Raw genomic sequence first — 26664 nt, 5'->3', positions numbered from 1 at the left:
ACTAGTCATCCCTATTGTCAAGTCCTTTACACTGCGCCGGGCGCAGGCCAGATCACCACTTGCTTCAGCATATATACCAATGCACTGTACTGGACTGTCTGGGTTGGAATCATTACAGCCTGATCTGTTATGGGAACTGAAAACCATACCATGGGTTTGTACCTGTAGGCAGTAACAGTGGGTCCAATTTGGGAAGCAGGATACATTGCTCCACATATAGTCATTCCAGGGCATATTGCTATTCTGAGCTGAGGGTCCTGTTCTGTTTATCATTAGCCATGGGGACCCATCCCATGCTACTACTATTAGGGAAGCTTTTATACAACACTTGATGATGTTTGACAAACTTATTGTCCCACCCGTCATCATCCATTTCCGCCGGGGGAGGAATGTATGCACTGGTGGTGAGTGTCACCAGTGCTAGCAGATAAAAGAAAATCATTTTGTTATTTCTGAATCTGGCGGGTTCTTTATCCTTTTGCAGTGAGAGGCGTGGATCCAGGTGGATCTCCCTTCGAGCTTTACAGAAGTTGGAGTGGTCAGTAGTACTTGGTAAGGCCCCTCGAAGCGTGGTTCTAGGGTACTTCTGACGTGTTTCTTGACCACTACCCACTCTCCTGGTTTCAGAGTGTGGCTGCCTTCTAGGGAGTCAGGATCTGGAATGGAAGAAAAGACTTGCACATGGATGTTAGACAACTGTTTGCTCAAAGCTATCACATACTTTGCAACAGATTCATAATGCATTTGCAACTGTTGAGGGAAGTACAGCCCCATCCGGGGTCCCGATCCAAACAATATCTCATGTGGAGTCAGCTTATGGGGAGGTTTGGGAGTGTGTCTGACTGCAAAGAGTGCTATTGGTAAACACTGAACCCAATTGAGCCCTGTTTCCCTAGTCATTTTCAGCATTTTTGACTTTAATACCCCATTCAGTCTCTCGACTTTGCCGCTACTTTGGGGTCTGTAAGGGGTGTGGAATGCCAGGTGTGACCCTACCATCTTCCAGACCTCTTGGGTTAGGTTAGCAGTGAATGCTGGGCCCTGATCACTCTCAATGACCTCAGGTACCCCGTACCTACAGACAGTTTCCTGTATCAATTTTTTAGCAGTAGTTGTTGCTGTCTGATTCCTGACGGGGTAGGCTTCTGGCCACCCAGAGAACATGTCTACCACTACTAACACGTATTGAAACCCTTGGCACATTGGCATCTGGATATGATCAATCTGGATCCTCTGGAAGGGGTATAAGGCTTTTGGGAGACATTTTTTGGGCGTGGGCTCAGTCCTACCTGGATTGCATTGGGCACAGATTAAACATGACTGGACATATTTCACTAGTACAGGAGTGATTCCTGGGGCTACCCATATTTTATCGATGAGCTCTTTCATTATCGTCTTAGATTGATGAGTGGGCCCATGGGCCACAGAGGCTATTACAGGATAGAGTGCTCTAGGCAAGCACACTTTCTTCCCTTGTGTCCAAAGTCCGGATTCTTCTTCCAGGGCTGACTCCTTTAACCAGGTTTCCTTTTCTGAGCGGGTGGCTTGCTTCTGCATCTGTTTCAGTAGATCCCATGATATTTCTTGTTGCTTGACATCCGGTTGTGCTAACATGATTTTATCTGGCTGTGCTCTTTCCTCTTCCATTGCTGCCTGTTTGGCTGCTTGGTCCGCCAATGCATTTCCTTTGGCTTCTGGTGTGTCAGCACGGGTATGTGCCTTTACTTTGATTACTGCTACTTTGGTGGGCAGGAGTACTGCAGTCATCAAAGCCTCCACTGCTAAAGCATGTTTAATTGGGGTTCCTGCTGCTGTAATGTAATCTCTGGCCTTCCATATTATTCCGAAATCATGAACTACTCCAAAAGCATATCTGGAGTCTGTGTAGATGTTAGCAGTGGAGTCTTTTGCTATGAGGCAGGCCTCAGTAAGGGCTATGAGTTCAGCCTCTTGTGCTGACTGGTCTGGGCGCAATTGCCTTGCACACAGTACTTCATACTCACTAGTAACTGCCATGCCTGTATGGAATTTCCCTTTGTCATCGGCATACCTTGAACCGTCTACAAAGAGTGTCCAGTGTGGGTTTTGCAAAGGAGTATCCTGTATTGATGGTGGAGTTCCTACTTCAGCTTCCATCATTGTAATGCAATCATGTTCTTGTTCTTTGTAAAGAGAGTCGGTTGAGGCCCATAGTTCTTCTTCCTGAAGATCTTCTTCAGCACGTAGATCAATAAAATCTGCAGAATCTCCATCTGCAGTACACTCCCCCCTTGGGAGAGGAAGGAGTGCAGCAGGATTGAGGATGTGGCATCTCTGGATGGTGACATTATCTGGCAGAAGCAGGCTACACTGGAGCCTGAGGTGGCGTTGTGCAGTGAGGTGTTTAGGTTGTGTTTGTTGCAGGATAGCTGAGATGTCATGGGGAGCCATGATGGTGAGTGGGTGTCCCAGGACGATGTCAGCTGTAGCGTTCAGGAGAGAACTAGCAGCATGAACGGCCCTGACACAGGAAGGGGTGGCTCTGGCTACAGGGTCTAGACGTTTTGAGAAGTAGCCTAGAGGTCTACTACGACCCCCATGGCTCTGGGTGAGAACTCCAGTGGCATGACCCTGACGTTCCATGACATAAAGGCGAAAGGGAAGCTGATAGTTAGGGATGCCAAGAGCTGGGGCAGTGACAATGATTTGTTTGAGAGATTGGAATGCTTTTATGGCTTCTGCAGTCATTTGGAAAGGAACAGTAGCAATACGGGGTATGCAATCAAATAGTGGTTGCATTAGAACGGATGCATTAGGGATCCATGGTCTACAGTATGAAATGAGTCCCAGAAAGGTTTGCAGTTGGTGAGGGGTATCTGGCAGTGGGATGTCTGAGACTGCTTTCTTTCTGGCATCCGTAAGATGCTTACTGCCTTGAGAGATGCAGTGACCTAGGAAAACAACTTTTGGAAGACACAACTGTAATTTAGAACGTGAGACTCTGCACCCAGCATCCGCCAGGTAGGCAAGAAGTGAGGCAGATGAGTTCAGGCAGACGGGGTGTGAGTCAGCACAGAGGAGTAAATCATCCACATATTGTAAGAGTTCCACCTCTGGGTGATCTGCTTGCCATGGTTGTAAGATGGATGCCATTGCTTTGCTAAAGCAGGAAGGACTATTATGAGCTCCTTGAGGCAACACCGTCCAGGTGTATTGTTTTCCATCATGTGTAAAAGCAAAGAGAAATTGGGAGTCTTCATGTAATGGGACAGAGAAAAAGGCATTTGCTAGATCAATGACAGTAAAGATAGCAGCCACAGGAGGAATGCTAGCCAGCAAAGTGTGGGGATTTGGTACAATGGGGGTTTCAAAGACCGTAGCCTCATTAACTGCTCTGAGGTCTTGTACCATGCGATATACAGGAGGCTGTCCCTTCACACTCTTCTTTTTAATTGGGTATAAGGGAGTGTTACATGGTGAGGTGGTAATTTTAATAGCTCCATTTGCAAGAAGAGCCTGTATCTGGAGGGTGATAGCATCTCTCTGGGAAATGGAGAGAGGGTATTGTGCTTTATAAGGCAGTAAGTTAGGATTCTTCAAGGTTACAGTGACTGGTGGGACTTTGAGACGCCCAATGTCTTGGGGACCTTTGGTCCAAAGGGTATTAGGGATGAGGTGCAAAATGCTTTGCAGCGAATCCCCTTGTTCATGTGATTCAAGTGACTGGGATTTTAATGCCATTAGGAGGCAGGTTTCTTCAGGACTCAATGCCGTACCTAAAACAACTGTACCATTTTCCTTGAACTGGATGTTGGCACGTATTTTCTGAAGAAAATCTGAGCCTAATAGGTTATAAGGACATGTCTGGCTTACAACAAATTGTGACATTACTCCAGTGGGCAGATGTAACTGTGGAGATTGGCTTTGGGATTTAGTAGAGGGAGTAATCAAGAGAGGCTTAGTAACAGGGTTGTGCTGGGTGACCCCTTCTAAACCAGAGCAGGGTAAATGCATATCTGTGAGCCAGGAAGGGAGTATGGCGGTCTCACATAACACACTGCGGGCTGCACCAGTGTCTACAAGGAATGAGAGTTCCTTCCCTGCCACATCGAGGGTGATTCGAGGGGCGGGGCCTGCAGGAGGGGCAGAGACTGCCATACACGGGGTGTCCCCTCCCAGCAACACTGGTTTGCCAACGTCCTAGTGGGATGGAGCTGGCCATGGAGGAGGAGTTCCTCTTTGGCTCTGATCTGCTGGCCACAGATGTTTGGAGCGACAGTTTCTCTTAATGTGCCCTGGTTTGCCGCACCCATAACAGACACGGGGCGGGGGTCTTTCCTCTCTTTCTTCTCCCGTCATGACTGCCATGACTGATATGCGGGATTTCTTTGTACTACTCTCCAGCCCTTTTGCAACTTGTTCTAAGATTTCCAATGTTAATGATTTCCATTCTGGGCGACAGGTTACAAGAGCTTTGTTCAGATCTGGCCTAAGGCCATCTACAAATGACCGTGCTAGGAGTCTTAAGTGCACAGGTTCATTTGGACTGAATCCCATATCTTTATAGTTTTGTTTAACTCTTTGTACAAACTTTTCTACTGACTCTGCTTTATCCTGCACCATGTCTTGCAGGGTCGTGGACTGCTCTGCTAGTCTGTCTTTCGCCCACTTATATAATTGCTGAATGAAATCACGGCCAGATTCTGAATCACGAGTGTCATAATTTGCTCCAGGGAGTTCTGGTTGGCGTATGTGATCCATTATAAGTGAAGAAAATTCACCAGTTTTATTTTGTACAATACTTTGCAAGTCTGACCAAGTACACCCGTAGGTTTGATAAACTTGTGCCAATTTTCTATAAAAGGGCATAGGGTGTGTATCTGGGTCAGGCATGAGGTTCACTATGGTGAACAACTGCTGGGGGGTAAAGGACACATACCTAGGTGGCCCGACTGGGCGAGTGTTCAAGTATATTTCCCTTAAGGCTTCAAGATTTCCTTGTCCTATGTTATGGATCTCTCTTTGCAGCTCTGTAATTTGGTTTTGAAAAGACTCATTCATTGCTCTTGCTGCACCCTGCTGACTACTTAGGGTAATATCAGAAAATTGTCCAAGGTGCGGTGGGGGGCTGCGATATCCCGGGGTTTGTGCTGCAGTACCAGGTGCATAGTCCACTGTCTGCTGTGAGTCTTCCCCTGCATCTTCCTTTTGTTTCTCCCCATCCTCATCTTCCTGATCTACAGCACCACTACCTCCTACCATTATATGAGCTGGAGCTATGGGCTGACTGGGTAGCATGTAGGTGCCGTCAGGATTTACAAGTGGGTATATAGCAGTGACTTGTGGCATGACAGAAAGAGCAGGGTTTGGGGAGATTACAAGTCCAGCCTTGGGCGTTGGCTGAGGACAAGATGGCGTCACTGCTGGGACTGGTGAGACGTGCTGGGGGGCTAAAAGAGCATGATTATGTGGGCGTGGAGCACCACAGGCTAAGCACGTATCACGGGGGGCAGGGTTCTGCTGACCACAATGTGTACAAGTCCAACTTCCCCTTTTTCTTTCAGCTGCGCCACTGTTATAGGGCGGTGGCTGTTCCTGTACTAAGACTGGGCCAGGCCGATAGTAATGGAGTCCTGATTTTTCATCAAACATTGCTTCTCCTTTTGTCTGTTCAAATTCTTTGCTACAGTCCAGCCATACCCTGACTGTATCTATCAACTTATCATCATTCAATTTGCCTCTTTTCTCAGTCAACAATGTCTGCCACACAGCAGAACACAACACACCTCCTTTTGCAATACCATAATTCTTTTCTAACTTGCTTAGTCCTTTGACATAACCTTTTCCTCTCCGGTCCGCCACGTACTGTTCAGGTGAACAATAGCCCTTCGGGACACTATTTCGGTTACCCATCTTTTCAAAACAACACGTTCTGGAGCCTTCAACACTTTCTGGAGCCTTCAACACTTTCTGTCTCTGATAGTTGGATTAGCACAGACACTGACAAACAAACACCTTGAGCTTGAGATTAACACACCACTGGGTTATCAGCAAGCCGTCTCCTTCCCTTCTACTATTTCTTGGGGTTACACACCAGGGTTACCCCTCAATGTAGGCACTTTAGGAGACTTCTATTGTTCTGTCAGTCTATGCCTCTCCTTTCTCCCAGAGACCAGAGAAACCAACCATACACAAAAAAATAATAAAACACAATACATCAAGCTTATCAATACAATGGGGTTCTTACTTTCATGCCCCTGAGGATGCCTCACTGTCGGTGCACCCCTCCCTAGAACAAATATGGATAGACTAAGCCAAGGGACACAGAATAGGTAAGATGAATATATTTTCTCACCTCTTATTACGGGCCGCGGTCCCGGTGTCCGTTGGCTTGTCTCTCTGGGTCCAGTCTCTGGGGGTACGCCAGCAGGAGGTCCAATCCTCAGGCCCCACGTTGGGCGCCAACTGATATGGTTCTGGATCTGACTCCAATAGTCAGTGATGTATTGTTGATGTATTGCTCCGAATGATATAAAATAATTGGCATACGTACGCCTTGAAAGAGAGATCACACACAGACTGTCACAGAGAAGTCAGTCAATGCAAGATGCTGCGTTTATTGAGATTACATGATATTTTATAACAAAAAAGAGGAACTTTATGACTCGGCTAATTTGATGATCTAATTGTCACATTACTAAGTCCCATGACAAGGTATCACATTATCACTCCATACTTTAGCAATGTCAGCACTATGTCAGCAATTTCAATATCATAAAGTGTTTAGTAAGGGATTATTAAGGGAGCTGGCTGCTACTTCAGGGGCCATCTTGTTTGTTAAGCAAACTGTTAGATATAATACAAGCAAGTATACATTTGATACTAGATATATAGATATATGATTCCACAACAGTTTCTTATCATAAAATATGCAAATGAAGAGACAAATTGCTTCTATCACAATTACCAGCACGAGTCATTGTGGATGCCAAGTGTGGATGCCCTTCTAAGGGGGGTGGCTCTGCTTTCAGGAAGGACTACTTGGAGGGATGTTCCAGGGAAAGATTGCTAAACATCCAGTTTCTCCATGCTCTATGAGTACCCTTGGCTTAATCTTCGGACCGGGATTAAGATACCATCTCTATTGCTGTGATTAAACTGTGGACGCTGTGTTCCATTGTATGTTCTGTATTTGGAAGGTGATCTTTATACACCTGCTATTCTGATTGGTATCATTGGATTATCTGTTGCTTTTGGAGCACTATATCTATTAAAAAAAGATGTTTTATTGCATAAGGGTTTTGCATTGTATGTGATAGTGTCTTGTGGTGAGAATACACTTTCTCATACACCATATTGTGTCTGGATGATACCCCTATACCATGGCTGAATAACGTCACCATACTCATGAATAGACAATACTACTATACAATGACTGGATAACATTGCCATACCCATGACTGGATAATACCACAGTACCGTGACTGGATAATACTGTCATACCGTGACTGAATAATAGCACCATAAACCATACCATGACTGGATAATATCACCATACCATGAGTGAATGATACCGCCATACCATGACTGGATAATACCACCCCACCGTGAATGATTAATACCATACCATGACTATATAACATCACAATACACCATACCATGATTGGATAATACCACCATACCGTGACTGGATAATATGACTACACCATGAGTAGATAATCTCACAATATCATGACTGGATGATACTACACCATGACTACATACCATCACAATGCAGTGAGTGGATAACACCAAGGCTGGAAAATATCACCATATCCATGACTGGATAATACCACCACACCGTGAATAGATAATACCATACCATGAATATATAACATCCCAATACAGTACAGGTCCTTCTCAAAAAATTAGCATATTGTGATAAAGTTCATTATTTTCTGTAATGTACTGATAAACATTAGTCTTTCATATATTTTAGATTCATTACACACCAACTGAAGTAGTTCAAGCCTTTTATTGTTTTAATATTGATGATTTTGGCATACAGCTCATGAAAACCCAAAATTCCTATCTCAAAAAATTAGCATATCATGAAAAGGTTCTCTAAACGAGCTATTAACCTAATCATCTGAATCAACTAATTAACTCTAAACACCTGCAAAAGATTCCTGAGGCTTTTAAAAACTCCCAGCCTGGTTCATTACTCAAAACCGCAATCATGGGTAAGACTGCCGACCTGACTGCTGTCCAGAAGGCCATCATTGACACCCTTAAGCAAGAGGGTAAGACACAGAAAGAAATTTCTGAACGAATAGGCTGTTCCCAGAGTGCTGTATCAAGGCACCTCAGTGGGAAGTCTGTATGAAGGAAAAAGTGTGGCAGAAAACGCTGCACAACGAGAAGAGGTGACCGGACCCTGAGGAAGATTGTGGAGAAGGACCGATTCCAGACCTTGGGGGACCTGCGGAAGCAGTGGACTGAGTCTGGAGTAGAAACATCCAGAGCCACCGTGTACAGGCGTGTGCAGGAAATGGGCTACAGGTGCCACATTCCCCAGGTCAAGCCACTTTTGAACCAGAAACAGCGGCAGAAGCGCCTGACCTGGGCTACAGAGAAGCAGCACTGGACTGTTGCATGTCATTCGGAAATCAAGGTGCCAGAGTCTGGAGGAAGACTGGGGAGAGGGAAATGCCAAAGTGCCCGAAGTCCAGTGTCAAGTACCCACAGTCAGTGATGGTCTGGGGTGCCATGTCAGCTGCTGGTGTTGGTCCACTGTGTTTTATCAAGGGCAGGGTCAATGCAGCTAGCTATCAGGAGATTTTGGAGCACTTCATGCTTCCATCTGCTGAAAAGCTTTATGGAGATGAAGATTTCATTTTTCAGCACGACCTGGCACCTGCTCACAGTGTCAAAACCACTGGTAAATGGTTTACTGACCATGGTATTACTGGGCTCAATTGGCCTGCCAACTCTCCTGACCTGAACCCCATAGAGAATCTGTGGGATATTGGGAAGAGAAAGTTGAGAGACGCAAGACCCAACACTCTGGATGAGATTAAGGCCGCTATCGAAGCATCCTGGGCCTCCATAACACCTCAGCAGTGCCACAGGCTGATTGCCTCCATGCCACGCCGCATTGAAGCAGTCATTTCTGCAAAAGGATTCCTGACCAAGTACTGAGTGCATAACTGAACATAATTATTTGAAGGTTGACTTTTTTTGTATTAAAAACACTTTTCTTTTATTGGTCGGATGAAATATGCTAATTTTTTTAGATAGGAAATTTGGGTTTTCATGAGCTGTATGCCAAAATCATCAATATTAAAACAATAAAAGGCTTGAATTACTTCAGTTGGTGTGTAATGAATCTAAAATATATGAAAGTCTAATGTTTATCAGTACATTACAGAAAATAATCAACTTTATCACAATATGCTAATTTTTTGAGAAGGACCTGTATACCTTTCCATGACTGGATGATACCACCATACCATGACTGGATAATATGACCACACCATGACTTCAGGGGCGTAGCAAGGGGCGGAGGTGGCGGGGTACGTGCCTCGGGCGCAGAGGCTGGGGGGGTGCGCACCCGCCCGGCAGTTCTATTCACTGCTGAGTGGTTCTTTTTCATAGTAAAACAGGGAGCCCTGGACTAGTCTCTGGACAGGACTATTTTTTTCCATCATGTATAACATATGTCAATGGGGCCAAATGACGGGTATTTTTGGTTGCGTTATGCATGACGGAAAAAAATTGTAATGTATAATGAAAACAAACAGAACCATTACTTGGACCATAGACCTGTATTAGGGCGGAGCAAAACGAATGCCTCTTAAAAGCTTCCATTTTGCTTTCCGTCTTAAAATTCCATTATATTCCATTATATCTCTGTTCTAACGGAGCCTATAATGAAATTCCCTAACGCCAATGTGAACCCGCCCTAATTTGTAGTTGATACAACCCAAAAAGGGGAAACTGCTCATCCATCTTTTACGGGAAAAAGTTGTATTTCCGCTTTTGTTTTATTATCTTCAGTTTTTACCAACCTTTCTCTAATATTTTTTGCCCTGCGATATGACATGAGTGGAACTTGGCAAATTGAGGATTTCTCGGAAAAATGTTTTTCATAATTGGCCAGTGTTTACATATTAGTCTAGCAATGGTGGGAGAACACAATGCATCTGTTGTGTCTTTCCAAATTAGGAAAATGACGTCTACGTACCTCCAGTACATGACTGAAATGGGGATATACATAGACAAACTGCTCCTCTAATTGGGCAACAACATTTTTTCCATATGTAGGCATGAAGTTTGAGCCCATCGCCACGCCTTTTAATTGCAAATAAAATGTGCTGCCAAATCTGAAGTCGTTATTTCTCTCCCAATGTCAACTCCGACAACTCCATTATAAATTGTCTACTGATATCTGATCCAACCAAAGGCCTTTGAACTGCTCTCAACCCCCTTTCATGGTTGATAGAGGTAGGAAGGCTGGAAATATTCAATGGGGGCAGAATGGGCTCTTCTTGAATCTGTACTGTTTTTATCTTTTTGCAAAAAAAAAGCAGTCGTATATCTCTGATACATAATAATTTACTAGTAGCAAATTTTCGCAGCGTTTTGCCTAGTAAGATAGCTATTAGAGATGAACGAATTTCCGGTTCTGAAATTTGTTCACGCTTCGTTTACTGGTAAAAGGTGAATTGCGTTACGGATTCAGTTACCACGGACCATAACACAATTCAATAACGGAATGCATAACGGAATGCCTTTAGAGGCATTCCGTTATTCATTCCATCATAATAAAAGTCTATGGGCATATTCATTCCATCATAATAAAAATCTAAATGCATTCCGTTATGCATTCCGTCATTGAATTGCGTTATGGTCCGTGGTAAAGGAATCCATAACGCAATTCACCTTTTACCACCCAAACGAAGTGTGAACGAATTTCAAAATATGAAATTCACTCATCTCTAGTAACAACCAGTAGCAAAATCATAAGTATGTGTCACGAGGGTATGTATGTGTCACGAGGGTGTCAAGAGCCACGTCTGACTCCGTTATACCCGGGGTCAGGAAGTCGCAGCGGGTGGCTGCGCGCTCTATGTCTAAAGATCACGGTGTTTCTTAGTGTTTGTTTTCTGTGTTTGCCTTGCTATCCTTTTTGTCTCACTCAGGGATCCGTAGCTTCTCCTCCTCAGCTGTTTCTTGTCTGCCACTCCCAAACTCCTTATATTCTCCTCTCACACTTCTCTTGTTGCCAGTTATAGAGCTTCCTGCCTGGACATCTATGCTGACCCACTGGAGCTGAGAATCCTGGTTGTTGTTCCAGAGTGCTACCCTCCGGATCCCTGTTGGGCTTTTGTTGTCTCCTGTTGTTGCCCACCTGGGATTATATGTTTAGTCTGTATTGTCTGTCCTCCCCTTGGTGTTTTCCTTTAGAGCTAGTGGTGCGGACTAGTGTTCCCACCGCCCTGTTCACTATCTAGGGCTCATCCTAGGGAAAGCCAGGGTTTTAGGCACGTGATCGGCGTACGGGTGAGGAACCCGTCTAGGGACGACAGGGCAGCCAGGCGCCAGCCGCAAGGTGAGTCAGGGGTCACCACCTTCCCTCTCACTAGGGCAGGGCCTCCCTCTTTTCCTCCCTCCGTGTCACGTATGTGACAGTTACGCCGATCGTTATAGTATGACAACCTTACAGTGCCCAAGTAACTGCTACGCCCAAATAATACCATGCTGTATTGCTCAAATGATCTAAAAATTATCTAATATATATATATATATATATATACACACAGTTGCAAGAAAAAGTATGTGAACCCTTTGGAATGATATGGATTTCTGCACAAATTGGTCATAAAATGTGATCTGATCTTCATCTAAGTCACAACAATAGACAATCACAGTCTGCTTAAACTAATAACACACAAAGAATTAAATGTTACCATGTTTTTATTGAACACACCATGTAAACATTCACAGTGCAGGTGGAAAAAGTATGTGAACCCCTAGACTAATGACATCTCCAACAGCTAAATGGAGTGAGCTGTCAGCCAACTGGAGTCCAATCAATGAGATGAGATTGGAGGTGTTGGTTACAGCTGCCCTATAAAAACACACACCAGTTCTGGGTTTGCTTTTCACGAGAAACATTGCCTGATGTGAATGATGCCTCGCACAAAAGAGCTCTCAGAAGACCTACGATTAAGAATTGTTGACTTGCATAAAGCTGGAAAGGGTTATAAAAGTATCTCCAAAAGCCTTGCTGTTCATCAGTCCACGGTAAGACAAATTGTCTATAAAAGGAGAAAGTTCAGCACTGCTGCTACTCTCCCTAGGAGTGGCCGTCCTGCCTTTAGAGGCATTCCGTTATTCATTCCGTCATAATAAAAGTCTATGGGCTGCAAAACAGATCCGTCCCGTTTCCGGGAGTCCTCCGCTGCATAACGGAAATGGGACGGATCCGTTTTGCAGCCCATAGACTTTTATTATGATGGAATGAATAACGGAATGCCTCTAAAGGCATTCCGTTATGCATTCCGTCATAGAATTGTGTTATGGTCCGTGGTAACGGAATCCATAACGCAATTCACCTTTTACCAGTAAACGAAGCGTGAACAAATTTCATAACCTTGCAACTGTATATTTTTTTTTTATTTTTTTTAAAGCATTCTTACTTTGCAGCATTTTTTCCCCACACTTGCTTAAAAGTAACCTCGGGTCAAGTGGTATATATTTGCCTCAAACTATGGTATGTTAACTATCTTAATAATTACCTCTGATTTGCTTGTTCACTATGTGAAAAGTTTTTGTCCTGAAGTTGAGTGTGGGACCTCGGAAATAAAGGTAGTTCTCCAGGCTATCAATGTGACCCAGAAAACTTAAACCTGTTAGACAGAAGATTTCAGAACATTGATGGATTTTGTCTATAAACATGACTTGTGATGAAGGAGCGTGCAAGAATGTGCTCACTGAAAGTAATTTCTAACTCTGCCTATGTAGACATATATACTGTACACATGTTTCAGCCATTCATCCATGTCATCACTGTGATATTCAGCAACAGAACTGCACGGGACAATCCTCTTGGATATTAAGTGGATGTGTCAATAAGGGTACTTTCACACTAGCGTTTTTCTTTTCCGGCACTGAGTTCCATCATAGGGGCTCAATACCGGAAAATAACTGATCAGTTTTATCCCCATGCATTCTGAATGGAGACAAATCCGTTCAGGATGCATCAGGATGTCTTCAGTTCAGTCACTGAACGGCGTTTTGGACGGAGGAAATACAGCAGCATGCTGCGGTATTATCTCTGTCCAAAATTCCGGATCAGTTGCCGGAATGCTGGATCCGGCATTCATTTACATTGAAATGTATTAGTGCCGGATCCGGCATTAAAAATAATGCAATACCGGATCTGTCCTTCCGGTCTGCGCATGCGCAGACCTGTAGAAAAATGTGAACAAAAATATATAACGGATCCGTTTCTCCGGATGACATCCAAAGAGACGGATCCGTTCTTGCAATGCATTTGTAAGATGTATCCGCATCCGGATCCGTCTACAAATGCTGTCCGTTAGCATGCAGATTGCCGGATGTGGCAGGCAAGTGCCGCAAGTGTGAAAGTAGCCTAAAGCCCTCAATCCCAACATATTGATTCATGGTGCATCCTATAATTTTATACAATGTATTTTAGATGGAAACAAAAGTCCTACATGCAGTACTTTTGTTTCCGGCTAAAAAAACGTATCTCAGACGGAAATGGCTTAAACGCTTGACAACTGATGCAACAGGATCCGTTTTATTGCTGGATCCTGTAAAAAATCGATCCTGTGCATTCTTAGGGCCGCTTCACACGAGCGGATGCCGTGCGTGGCATCCGCTCCGTGAAAGAGTGCCAAGACCCGCTGCAGACTGCAGAGGCACGGAGCAGTAACATGACTGTTAATGCTCCGTGCCTCTCTGTGATCTCTTTACTACGAAATCACAGTTGTCACTGTGATTTCGTAGTAAAGAGATCACAGAGAGGCACGGAGCATTAACAGTCATGTTACTGCTCCGTGCCTCTGCAGTCTGCAGCGGGTCTTGGCACTCTTTCACGGAGCGGATGCCACGCACGGCATCCGCTCGTGTGAAGCGGCCCTTATTTTTTTTACAGGATCCTGTTTTTTTTTCTCTCTCTCTTCTTCTGACAGATCAGAAGAATGGAAAGCTAAACGGTCATGTGAATGCACCCTTAGGGTACTTTCACACTTGCGGCAGAGGATTCCGTCAGGCAGTTCCATCGCCGGAACTGCCTGCCGGATCCGTCAAAACGTATGCAAACTGATGGCATTTGTCAGATGGATCAGGATCCTGATCCGTATGACAAATGCATTGAAATGCCGGATCCGTCTCTCCGGTGTCATCAGAAAAACTGATCCGGCATTTATTTTTTTCACATTTTTTTCAGTCTGAGCATGCGCAGACTGCAATGCCGGATCCATTTTGCCAGAACACTCGGCATTAATGCATGTCAATGGGAAAAAATGCCGGATCCGGCATTCCGGCAAGTGTTCCGGAATTTTGGACAGAGCTAAAACCGCAGCATGCTGTGGTATTATCTCCGTCCTGAAAAGTCAAAAAGACTGAACTGAAGACATCCTGATGCATCCTGATGTCCTAAAACTGATCAGTTATTTTCCGGTATCGAGCCCCTGTGATGGAACTCAATACCAGAAAAGAATAATGCTAGTGTGGAAATACCCTAAGGCAGCATAGTCTAGGGGTTCACATACTTTTTCCACCTGCACTGTGAATGTTTACATGGTGTGTTCAATAAAAACATGGTAACATTTAATTATTTGTATGTTATTAGTTTAAGCAGACTGTGATTGTCTATTGTTGTGACTTAGATGAAGATCAGATCACATTTTTTGACCAGTTTGTGCAGAAATCCATATCATTCCAAAGGGTTTACATACTTTTTCTTGCAACTGTATATATATATATATTTTTTTTTTAAAGCATTCTTACTTTGCAGCATTTTTTTCCCCACACTTGCTTAAAAGTAACCTGGGGTCAAGTGGTATATATTTGCTTCAAACTATGGTATGTTAACTATCTTAATAATTACATTTGATTTGCTTGTTCACTATGTAAAAAGTTTTTGTCCTGAAGTTGAGTGTGGGACCTTGGAAATAAAGGTAGTTCTCCAGGCTATGAATGTGACCCAGAAAACTTAAACCTGTTAGACAGAAGATTTCAGAACATTGATGGATTTTGTCTATAACCATGACTTGTGATGAAGGAGCGTGCAAGAATGTGCTCACTGAAAGTAATTTGTAACTCTGCCTAGGTAGACATTTATACTGTACACATGTTTCAGCCATTCATCCATGTCATCACTGTGATATTCAGCAACAGAACTGCACGGGACAATCCTCTTGGATATTGAGTGGATGTGTCAATAACGGTACTTTCACACTAGCATTTTTATTTTCCGGCACTGACATCATAGGGGCTCAATACCGGTCCCGGTACTCTGGTTACCTCCTACACTCCAAAGGCATACTGATAGGCAGTGGCGTCCTTTCTCTGGCACCCCCCATCCCCCAATACTTAAAAAAAAATGGTGCCCCCTCACAGTAGTATTGCCCTCATTGTACAACCTTCACAGTAGTTTTGTACAGATGTGTGCCCCCTCACAGTTGTTATGCCCACATTGTGCCCCCTCACTGTAGTTATGCCCTCTCTGTGCCCCTTTCACAATTGTTATGCCCTCTTTGTGCCCCCTTCACGGTAATAATCCCCATTGTGCCCCCTTCACAGTAATAATCCCCATTGTAACCACTTCATAGTAATAATCCCAGTTGTGCCCCCTTTATAGTAATAATGCCCATTGTGCCCCCCTAATAGTAGTAATGTCCACTGTGCTAGTAATGCTCTCTGTATCCCCTTCACATTAATAATGCCCACTGTGCCCCCTCACAGTTGTTATGCCCTCTCTGTGCCCCTTTCACAGTTGTAATGCCCTCTGTGTCCCCTTCACAGTAATAATGCCCTCTGTTCCCCCTTCATTGTAGTAATGCCCCCGGGCTTTGTGCCCCCTCCATAGTAGAAATGCCCATTGTGCCCCCTTCACATTAGTAATGCCCTCTGTGCCCCCTCCATAGTAATAATGCCCTCTGTGCCCCCCCATAGTAATAAAGTCCTCTGTGCCCCCTCCATAGTAATAAAGTCCTTTGTGCCCCCTCCATAGTAATAAAGCCCTTTGTGCCCCCTCTGTATTAACCAAAGAAACACAGTAACTACTCACGTTGTCCTATCTTCCCTGCAAGCACTGATTGTTCTGCAGCACTGTGTGGGCGGAGTTATGCAGATTTCCGGGATGCAGGCTACACCCACACATGCCAGCAGTGCGATCTGTGCCTGCAGGTTGAATGGTGGAGTGGGGAGAAGTCTTTCTGCTTCACCCTTCTGTGCGCCGCCGGCCTGAAGGAGGGGAGGAGCGTGGGGAGCTGAGCAGTGAGTGACAGGACCGCAGCTCCCAGCGCTCCAGCAATGAGCGCTTTCATCTATATTGATGGAAGCGCTCATTGCTTCTGGCACCCCCCTGAGAGCCGGCACCTGGGGCGGACCGCCCCCTACGCTCCCCCTTAGTACAATACTGCTGATAGGGACCTTAGATTGTGAGCCCCATAGCGGACAACATGATGCTAGTGTCTATAAAGCGCTGCGGAATAGCCGTGCTATATAAGTGCATAAAATAAATAAATAATAATAATAAATAATAGTTTCTGCATAGGAATTTTGGGGTGGGCTGGCCCACTAGTGATAACAACGTAGTTTTTTACCCCGTGGTATGTGAGGTATGACATAGACTCTATTGGCAAGTAATTGGTTCCAAATTGAGCTCCAAATGGGGTTTGTTATGTTGAGCCAATTGTTGTGTGAGAGTCACTCTAGTTCAACCAGAAGATCTTTTGGCATACCAACATTTGTGTTGGTAAATTCTGAGATTTCGAGCCCTGCCCCAAACCCGGAGGTGATTATCTAAGCCCCACTCATTTTCAGGCCAGAACAAGACAAATTTGCTGGAATTGTCTCTGGACATTTTGGACAAACCTGGCAAGTTTGGGACTGTAGACAACTATGCTTTGGTACTCTGTTAGACATGTCCAATCGCAGACTTTACTACAATTCATGGCCTAACCTGTCATGGGATTTTAAATCACTATTAACCGCTTAGATATAAATAAAACCCATGACCATAAATAAAGACATAAATAAGATACATGGAAACGATAATTGGTAGATGTTAAATTGGACAGAGACTTTTTTTTAAAGATCAAATAATTTCAATAATTAAAATCACCACATAATAGTCATGCAATAAGTTCAGACTAACCTGAGTTACCACATGCCTATCCACTCACAAGGTGAGCGACTTTCCTCTCCTTTAAGTAATGAGGTCGTGGCACATTGTACATAAATATCCAAAGGGCCTACAGAGAGGGAGGGCAGAGAGCTCAGTATCCAACGGTCCTGCTGGACGGTTTGGAGACAACAGCTCCTAATCCCAGGACGGCTTCCTTAATAAGGGTCCATTCACATGCAAAACACGGACATCGGCGGATTGCACATTGCCGCACTATGATAGAAATGCCTATTCTTGTCCGTGGCTGCAGATAAGAATAGGACATGCTATATTTTTTTGCGAGGCCGTGGAATGGAAGTGCGGATGTGTACTGTACGCGGTGTGCTCTCCAAATCTTTTGCGACCCCATTGAAATGAATGTGTCCGCCTCCGTTCCTAGTAACCCACCTGTTACTAGGCAGAGCATGAAATCTTCCTCAGCAACCAAGTCACATGGGTCAGAGATTCTCATCCTTTCAGATGTGATTGCCAACTTTAGCTGGGAAAAGATAGGATGCTCTTCATCTGGAAATTGTAAGTTTATAATATACCTTTATATAGGTTGTTATACTCTTTCTTATGTTTGTGGAGCTCGAAACGTTCTTCTTTCCTTCACCCAGACTCAGAGATAAGTCATAAATCTCTGCTTGACTTTAACCACCACTAGAAAGACATTACAGATGAGTAATATATGTATTTTCTATTAAACTCAATAATAAATCTGTCTTCAGTAAGCTCCATTACCCCCCTTAGTGATGTAAATGGACAGAATTTTACCTTTTCTCTACACTGAGGTTTTGCGAATAAAAAGCAGGGGATTTATGACTCTAAATAGATAAACAGAGCTCCAAGCCCTATAAAGATAGATAATGAGATTAATCAACACAAAATAAATGTACAGCCTTACATATATACACTTACCTAAAGAATTATTAGGAACACCTGTTCTATTTCTCATTAATGCGATTATCTAGTCAACCAATCACATGGCAGTTGCTTTAATGCATGTAGGGTTGTGGTCCTGGTCAAGACAATCTCCTGAACTCCAAACTGAATGTCAGAATGGGAAAGAAAGGTGATTTAAGCAATTTTGAGCGTGGCATGGTTGTTGGTGCCAGACGGGCCGGTCTGAGTATTTCACAATCTGCTCAGTTACTGAGATTTTCACGCACAACCATTTCTAGGGTTTACAAAGAATGGTGTGAAAAGTGAAAAACATCCAGTATGCGGCAGTCCTGTGGGCGAAAATGCCTTGTTGATGCTAGAGGTCAGAGGAGAATGGGCCGACTGATTCAAGCTGATAGAAGAGCAACGTTGACTGAAATAACCACTCGTTACAACCGAGGTATGCAGCAAAGCATTTGTGAAGCCACAACATGCACAACCTTGAGGCGGATGGGCTAGAACAGCAGAAGACCCCACCGGGTACCACTCATCTCCACTACAAATAGGAAAAAGAGGCTACAATTTGCACGAGCTCACCAAAATTGGACTGTTGAAGACTAGAAAAATGTTGCCTGGTCTGATGAGTCTCGGTTTCTGTTGAGACATTCAAATGGTAGAGTCCGAATTTGGCGTAAACAGAATGAGAAAATGTATCCATCATGCCTTGTTACCACTGTGCAGGCTGGTGGTGGTGGTGTAATGGTGTGGGGGATGTTTTCTGGGCACACTTTAGGCCCCTTAGTGCCTATTGGCCATAGTTTAAATGCAACGGGCTACCTGAGCATTGTTTCTGACCATGTCCATCCCTTCATGACCACCATGTACCCATCCTCTGATGGCTACTTCCAGCAGGATAATGCACCATGTCACAAAGCTCGAATCATTTCAAATTGGTTTCTTAAACATGACAATGAGTTCACTGTACTAAAATGGCCCCCACAGTCACCAGATCTCAACCCAATAGAGCATCTTTGGGATGTGGTGGAACGGGAGCTTCGTGCCCTGGATGTGCATCCCTCAAATCTCCATCAACTGCAAGATGCTATCCTATCAATATGGGCCAACATTTCTAAAGAATGCTATCAGCACCTTGTTGAATCAATGCCATGTAGAATTAAGGCAGTTCTGAAGGCAAAAGGGGGTCCAACACCGTATTAGTATGGTGTTCCTAATAATTCTTTAGGTGAGTGTATATTACCTGCCCGATCCCCTCAAGATGCTGGTTTTCTGGCGAAACATGTCGGGAGGCAGTAAACGTGTTTGTGTGTTTTAAACACAGAAGTTAGGTACAGACAGCCTGCATCATGACCTAATTACAGTGGATATAAAAAGTCTACACACCCCTGTTAAAATGTCAGGTTTCTGTGCTGTAAAAAAAATGAGACAAAGATAAATCATTTCAGAACGTTTTCCACCTTTAATGTGACCTATAAACTGTACCACTCAATTGAAAAACAAACTGAAACAAACTGAAATCTTTTAGGTGGAGGGAAGAAAACAAAACAAAAAACAAAAATAATGTGGTTGCATAAGTGTGCACACCCTCTTATAACTGGGAATGTAGCTGTGTTCAGCATTAAGTAATCACATTCAAAATCCTGTTAAATAGGAGTCAGCATTCACCTGCCATCATTTGAAGTGCCTCTGATTAACCCCAAATAAAGTTCAGCTGCTCTAGTTGGTCTTTCCTGAAATGTTATTAGTCGCATCCCGCAGCCAAAGCCATGGTCCACAGAGAGCTTCTAACCATCAGAGGGATCTCATTGTTAAAAGGCATCAGTCAGGAGAAGGGTACAAAAGAATTTCCAAGGCATTAGATATACCATGGAACACAGTGAAGACAGTCATCATCAAGTGGAGAAAATATGGCACAACAGTGACATTACCAAGAAATGGAAGTCCCTCCAAAATCTATGAAAAGACGAGAAGAAAACTGGTCTGGGAGGCTACCAAGAGGCCTACAGCAACATTAAAGGAGCTGCAGGAATATCTGGCAAGTACTGGCTGTGTGGTACATGTAACAACAATCTCCCGTATTCTTCATATGTCTGGGCTATGGGGTAGAGTGGCAAGACGAAAGCCTTTTCTTATGAAGAAAAACATCCAAGCCAGGCTACATTTTGCAAAAACACATCTGAAGTCTCCCAAAAGCATGTGGAAAAAGGTGTTATGGTCTGATGAAACCAAGGTTGAACTTTTTGGCCATAATTCTAAAAGAGATGTTTGGCGCAAAAACAACACTGCATATCACCAAAAGAACACCATCCCCACAGTGAAGCATGGTGGGGGCAGCATCATGCCAAGGGGCTGTTTTTCTTCAGCTGGAACTGGGGCCTTAGTTAAGCAAGAGGGAATTCTGAACAGTTCCAAATACCAGTCAATATTGGCACAAAACCTATATATATGGAAAGAGTAGGAAACAATATAGCTATATAGCCAGTGAAGGTGCACAACTAGCTGGCTGCATTGTTTCCCATTTGATAAGCTGCTTGAGAGAAACAAACAGAAGCTGAATTACCCTTTCAGAGACTGGATAACATATAGGATAAAAGTCTGCCAACTATTGAGATTTTTAATCAGTCTCACTTTGTGTGTTTAGTTATGTTTTAAAAGCAATATAAATGAAAAATGATGTCTTAGTTACTGGAGCACGTGTAAATAGACGTTCTATAGTCATAAAGACTAAGTATGGGAGAGGAGCACACATAGAGACTGTTCTGCTCCTTCCTTCTCCCTCTCCTAAATTTTTCTGGACATAGGGTTGGAGTCATCCCACACCCTGAGCTCCAGAGAGGGCTTGCTAACTCTTGCCTTGCCTGGCTCATGCTGGAACAACTGAATGTCAGTACAGAGCATTAACTATACAAACATTGGGAGGCGCATGCGCGCGGCTCGCTGGGAGGACATGCCTGTGTGAGCTCCGCACCGACCACCGTCTTCATCCCGTCATAATCGCCGTCATCGCGGCTCCACTACAAAAGTGATCTCATGCAGGGGACGCAGAAAACATCCCGGAGCAAAGGGAAGACTAAATTGCCGACTACACCCGCTCCGTCCCAGACAATACTGGAGATTTTTAGGTCTACGCGCCAATCCATCATGGTGGACCAGGCCGCACTCCCGGCAAGCCCTGCCTCCTCCACTGATAGTGGACAACGACCAGCTCCAGAAGAGGTACAGCCAGATCCGACTGACCTCTATAACAACATCGCAGCGCTATTCCGAACCCGAGTTGTCACAAGCGGTGGCTGAATTTACTCGGTAAATACAAGACCTGGGCAACCGGGTGTCGGACATAGAATCTAGAGCCGATGAATTAGCAGACACCATTGGAGCGGACAGAGCGGATATTGATTCGCATTCGGCTCAGCTGCAGGAACTTGAACTTAAAATCGAGGACCTAGAAAACAGGTCCAGGAGAGGTAACCTCAGGGTCCGAGGTCTACCGGAACTTTTCCAGGACTTGCCTGCAACAATGGGATCCCTGTTTGCGGAATTACTGCCGGACATTGAACCTGACCAACTTAAGATGGACAGAGTCCACAGGTCCTTGGGGAAACCAAGAATACCAGACATGCCGAGAGACGTGGTACTACGTATGCACCACCCTGAAATGAGGGATAGAATCCTACATGCTGCACGGAACCTGTCCAACTTACCTGGACTTCCCTCCTCGGTACATCTCTACGCAGACTTGGCTCAGTCCACACTGAGGAAACGAAGGGATATGAGACCTGTGACACAGGCCCTTCAACAAGCGCAGGAGAAGTACAGATTCCCCTTCGCCCTCTCCTTTCAGCTGAATACACGTAGCCATACCATTCGCACGCTGGCTGAAGGGATGGAGGTCCTGCAGAAGGCCGGCATTGAATTAGACCATCCGGAGGGCCTCTCACCGCGCCCTAGGCCCCAACGTCCGGCGAGGGAATGGACAAAAGTCGTCTCAGCGTCGTCCGCAGGAGCCAGATCACCGATGGCCTGATAACCACCTCTTAGATGGGCGCTGATAGCGCCGGATTGACAGAGACTCATTGAATTCGGGTAACTCACGACCTCTCCAGTTATTCCAGCCTATGCTTGGTGCATTATTACTCCCCTTCATGACCCACATGTTTATACGAAGGGACACGGTGGGTCGGACGTACTTGCTGCCCGTCCTTATGGGACAATTGTTTATTGTGGAATCAGGACTGTTCTTTCTCCCCCTGATGACCACAATTCACCCATCTAGACTGTGTTATGTCGCACTTTATAGTGCATTAGTTCATTCAACCGTTACCCTTTTTTTTATTTTTGTTGGAGATCTTACTTTGTGCCATGTGAGATATACGATAATGCATACTGTGTCCTACGCTAACCATACCGTGTTGTATACTTAGACATGTGCAGGGTACTAACGCATAATGTTCTGGGTTTTAACTCCCCGAGAAAACGTAAAACAGCATTTTCATCCTATCATAGAAACAAACCTGATGTTATATGCCTTCAGGAGACCCACTTCACCGCAACTTCCCACCCTAAATACTTCCATCCTCAATATACCAGATTTTACTCGTCCACTTATCAATCCAAATGCAGAGGGACCATGATCCTGCTCAGGAATAATTTTCCATTTCAGGTTACTCGTTCCATAGTAGACCAGGATGGGCGTTATGTCATACTACTGGGTGATTTTTGCGGTGAGGTGTGGTGCCTAGTCAATATGTATGCCCTTAACGTTGATTCAATTAAGTTTTTTTCCCATATGCGAAATACGCTTGAGCCCCTTACTTATGACAAAATAATCTGGTGCGGGGATTTTAACTTCACGATGGATCCGATGTTGGACCGTTCTGCTCCTCCCACCATTTCACGTATGGCCTCGTGCAAGATCACTATCAAGAAAGTTCTGGAGTCTCTTTCAATAGCGGATTCGTTGAGGGAGCATAACGGCGGACAGAGGGGATACACTTATTACTCCCCAGCCCACGGTATATACTCTCGTATTGACCTTATTTTACTATTTGTCATTATGCTTCCCTTTCTAGCATATAGCAGGCATATCGTGTCCTCCTGGTCTGACCATGACATGGTGATGATTGAGTTGTCTCCGAATATACCTACGAGCCGCTTATTCTCTTGGAGACTTAACGAGTCACTGTTGACGAGACCAGCTGTTCGTGATAGACTTCAGGAGGACATGAGAGGCTTTTTTACGGAGAATGTACACCCGGATGTAGACCCTATGATTACATGGCTTGCCCATAAGGCTTACATGCGGGGTAAACTAATTAAAGAAGCCTCTCAATTAAAGAGGGGGAGACAGGCGGCCCTCCTGGCGCTCGAATCAAAGCTAAGCAGATTTGTACAGGCGCACCAGAGGTCACCCTCTCTATACTTACTTAAAGCAGTCAAAGACACCAAAATGCAGATAAACCTGATATTGTCCAATGACACTGAAAAAGCTCTACGATGGACTGCTTCGTACTTTTATAGATACGCTAACAAACCCGATAAAATGTTAGCTCGCCAACTGAAGGCTAAACAGAAGATCAACCAGGTTTTCCAAATCCGGTCACGCTCAGGTCATATAACCTCCTAACCCCAAAACCATTTATGATACGTTTCACGCTTTTTACCAACAGCTATATAAAGGCTCAGATGATGGACACATCCCAGTTAGAGAGGACTTCTTGTCGTCAATACCACTCCCTCAGGTGACCCCCGAAGCACTACATGATCTGAGTAGAGCCATTAGTTCCGAGGAGGTAACCTATGCAATTAATTCCTTGAAATTGGGGAAGGCCCCGGGGCCGGATGGTCTGTCAGCCCTGTACTATAAAAAATATGCCCCAGTCCTATCCCCACACATTGTACAATACTGCAACCATTTATTGTCGGGCCGTACCCCCCATCCCGACTTCCTCTATGCTAACATCACCGTATTGCCCAAACCTAAAAAAGATCCCTTATCTCCTACTAATTACAGACCGATATCCCTGTTAAATTTGGACACTAAACTATTTACATAGATTTTAGCAAGACGTCTCAATACTCTTCTCCCTGGTCTATACATAAAGATCAGGTAGGATTCATTCCAGACAGAGAAGCTCCAGAGAAGCCCCCCAACATTAGAAAGGTACTTAATGTCATTCAAGTAGCCAACACTAGGAAAAAACCCCTGGCCATTTTAGCGTTGGATATTGAAAGGGCCTTCTATTCTGTTAGCTGGGAATACAAAGTGTTACTCAATATGGGCATCAAAGGCCCTTTCCTACAAGCGGTACGGGCCATATATTCAGCTCCGGTTGCATACCTTAAACTTCCGACAACCCACCCCTCTCCAATCCAAATTCTTAGAGGCACTAGACAAGGTTGCCCCCTCTCTCCCGCCTTACTTGCCCTCGCCATGGAACCCCTCGCTATCTCCATTAGGAACGACCCCAACGTGTCGGGTATTAAGATTGGTAACACTGACTATAAGTTGAGTTTGTTTGCTGATGACCTCTTGCTCTCCCTGACCAACCCTCTCATCTCGCTCCGAAACCTCCTACGTCTGTTAAATTCCTTCTCCTTAGCTTCTTGGCTTAAAATCAACCACAAGAAGTCTGAACTTCTACTATGTAATTCTTCGCCATCCCTTCAAACCTCATTTCCCAAAATTTTCCCTTCCCCCAACTAACTACTCATATTCAGTATTTAGGAACCTCAATACCAGCGAAGTTGTCCTCAGCCTACAAACTCAACTATATCCCACTTAGAGAGGATTACAAGACTTGGAGCTCACTACCAGTTTCATGGATAGGGAGAATACATATTGTCAGGATGGTGGTCCTACCTCGCATCCTTTATTTATTTCGAACCCTTCCGATTCAGGTTCCCATTAAAGATCTCCGAAATTTACAGGCAGACACCATGAAATTTATATGGGCTGGCAAGCGGGCCAGGATCTCCAGGTCCACGACGTGTAGACATAAATCTCAGGGAGGTCTCTCTGTTCCGGATTTCATTAAGTATTACAAATCGGCAGGCTTAGCTCAATTATTCTTGACCCATTTAAAGCCGGAGGTCTTCCCCCTGTGGGTATCGCTGGAACAGACACTTTGTGCTCCCTGGACCTGGAGATCCTTGCTCTGGAACACCACTCCCTTGCCTCCGACTATACGTACAGCCTCACCATTGTCGCACCATTCACTGATCTTATGGCGGTCTGTTAGATTCAAAGCAGGCTTTCAGTCCAAAATTGCACCGCTTTTCCACTTATTTGGTAACCCACTGTTTCTTCCAGGACTCCGGGCGGAGACATTCCGGTGGTGGACTTTGAATAACTTTACCTCCCTTTATAGGTTCTTGGTTAGGGGAAAACTTATGTCCATAACCGACTTTAAAAACAAATACGATCTACCTGAAAGTGAGTCATTTAATGCCTTACAAATCTTCTCATGTCTTCAATCCCTGAAGATCAATGACACGAAATTGGAATTTACTCCCTTTGAAAGATTTGTCAATTGCTCGCTATATAAACAGGGGATACTGTCTAGGATTTATGGTTTACTAAACACTTTACCTGAGGGGCTTAAGTTTCCATATATGTTGGAGTGGGAGGGGGACATCCAGGAAGAACTTACTATTACAAAATGGCATCAATGTTCACAGACCCTGACTAAGACCTCTTGGCAAATTACTCTAGCGGAAACCTCAATCAAGGTTCTTCATAGGACATACTTAGTTCCCTTATAGGACTCCACCGCATCTACCCAGAGGTCTCTCCTTTGTGTTTCAGGGGTGCGGAGTGGATGGCACGGTCTACCACATTTGGTGGTCATACCCAGTGGTGCAGAGTTTTTGGAGTAAGATACGCGACCTGATCTCCTCTCTGCTGGACTGTGCCTTCCCTCTGGAGCCCACTTTGTGTCTCCTTGGTGACAAACTTTCAAGGATGCCGTACTCCAAATTTAACCCCTTAAGGACATAGGGCGTACCGGTACGCCCTATTTCCCGAGTCCTTAAGGACCAAGGGCGTACCGGTACGTCCTAACTTAAAATCTTAATTCCGGCGCCGCTGGGGTTAATCGGAACGGGATTTCGGCTGAAATCATTCAGCCGGCATCCCGTAACAACGCAGGGGGGGGTCATTTGACCCCCCCGTATCGGCGATCGCAGAAAACCGCAGGTCAATTCAGACCTGCGGTTTGCTGCGCTTTTTGCCGTTTCTGATCCCCGCGGTCCCTGACCGCGGGGATCAGAAACTTCAGAGTGCCCGAAATCAATATTGTTAACCCCCCCCTGCACCCCTGCACGATTTGATGGCGGCGGGTGGTGCAGGGGGGGTGTCGCATGCAGTGGGGGCGTTG

The 26664-nt window shown here is 44.7% G+C and overlaps 1 protein-coding gene across 1 annotated transcript in view; it reads left to right on the top strand.

The window, feature by feature from the left end:
• Positions 1-22313, top strand: part of LOC122945439 (uromodulin-like) — a 77724-nt gene extending 55411 nt beyond the window's left edge. The window contains exon 15 of the mRNA XM_044304508.1: positions 21604-22313. Coding sequence (XP_044160443.1) covers positions 21604-22313 — 710 coding nt within the window. The remainder of the gene's footprint in view (positions 1-21603) is intronic.
• Positions 22314-26664: the final 4351 nt, after the last annotated feature.

This window comes from Bufo gargarizans, chromosome 8, assembly GCF_014858855.1.
Source record: "Bufo gargarizans isolate SCDJY-AF-19 chromosome 8, ASM1485885v1, whole genome shotgun sequence".
NCBI classification, from domain to species: domain Eukaryota; kingdom Metazoa; phylum Chordata; class Amphibia; order Anura; family Bufonidae; genus Bufo; species Bufo gargarizans.
The sequence above is the reverse complement of the archived record's forward strand: the minus strand, read 5'-3'. Positions and strand labels throughout refer to the sequence as shown.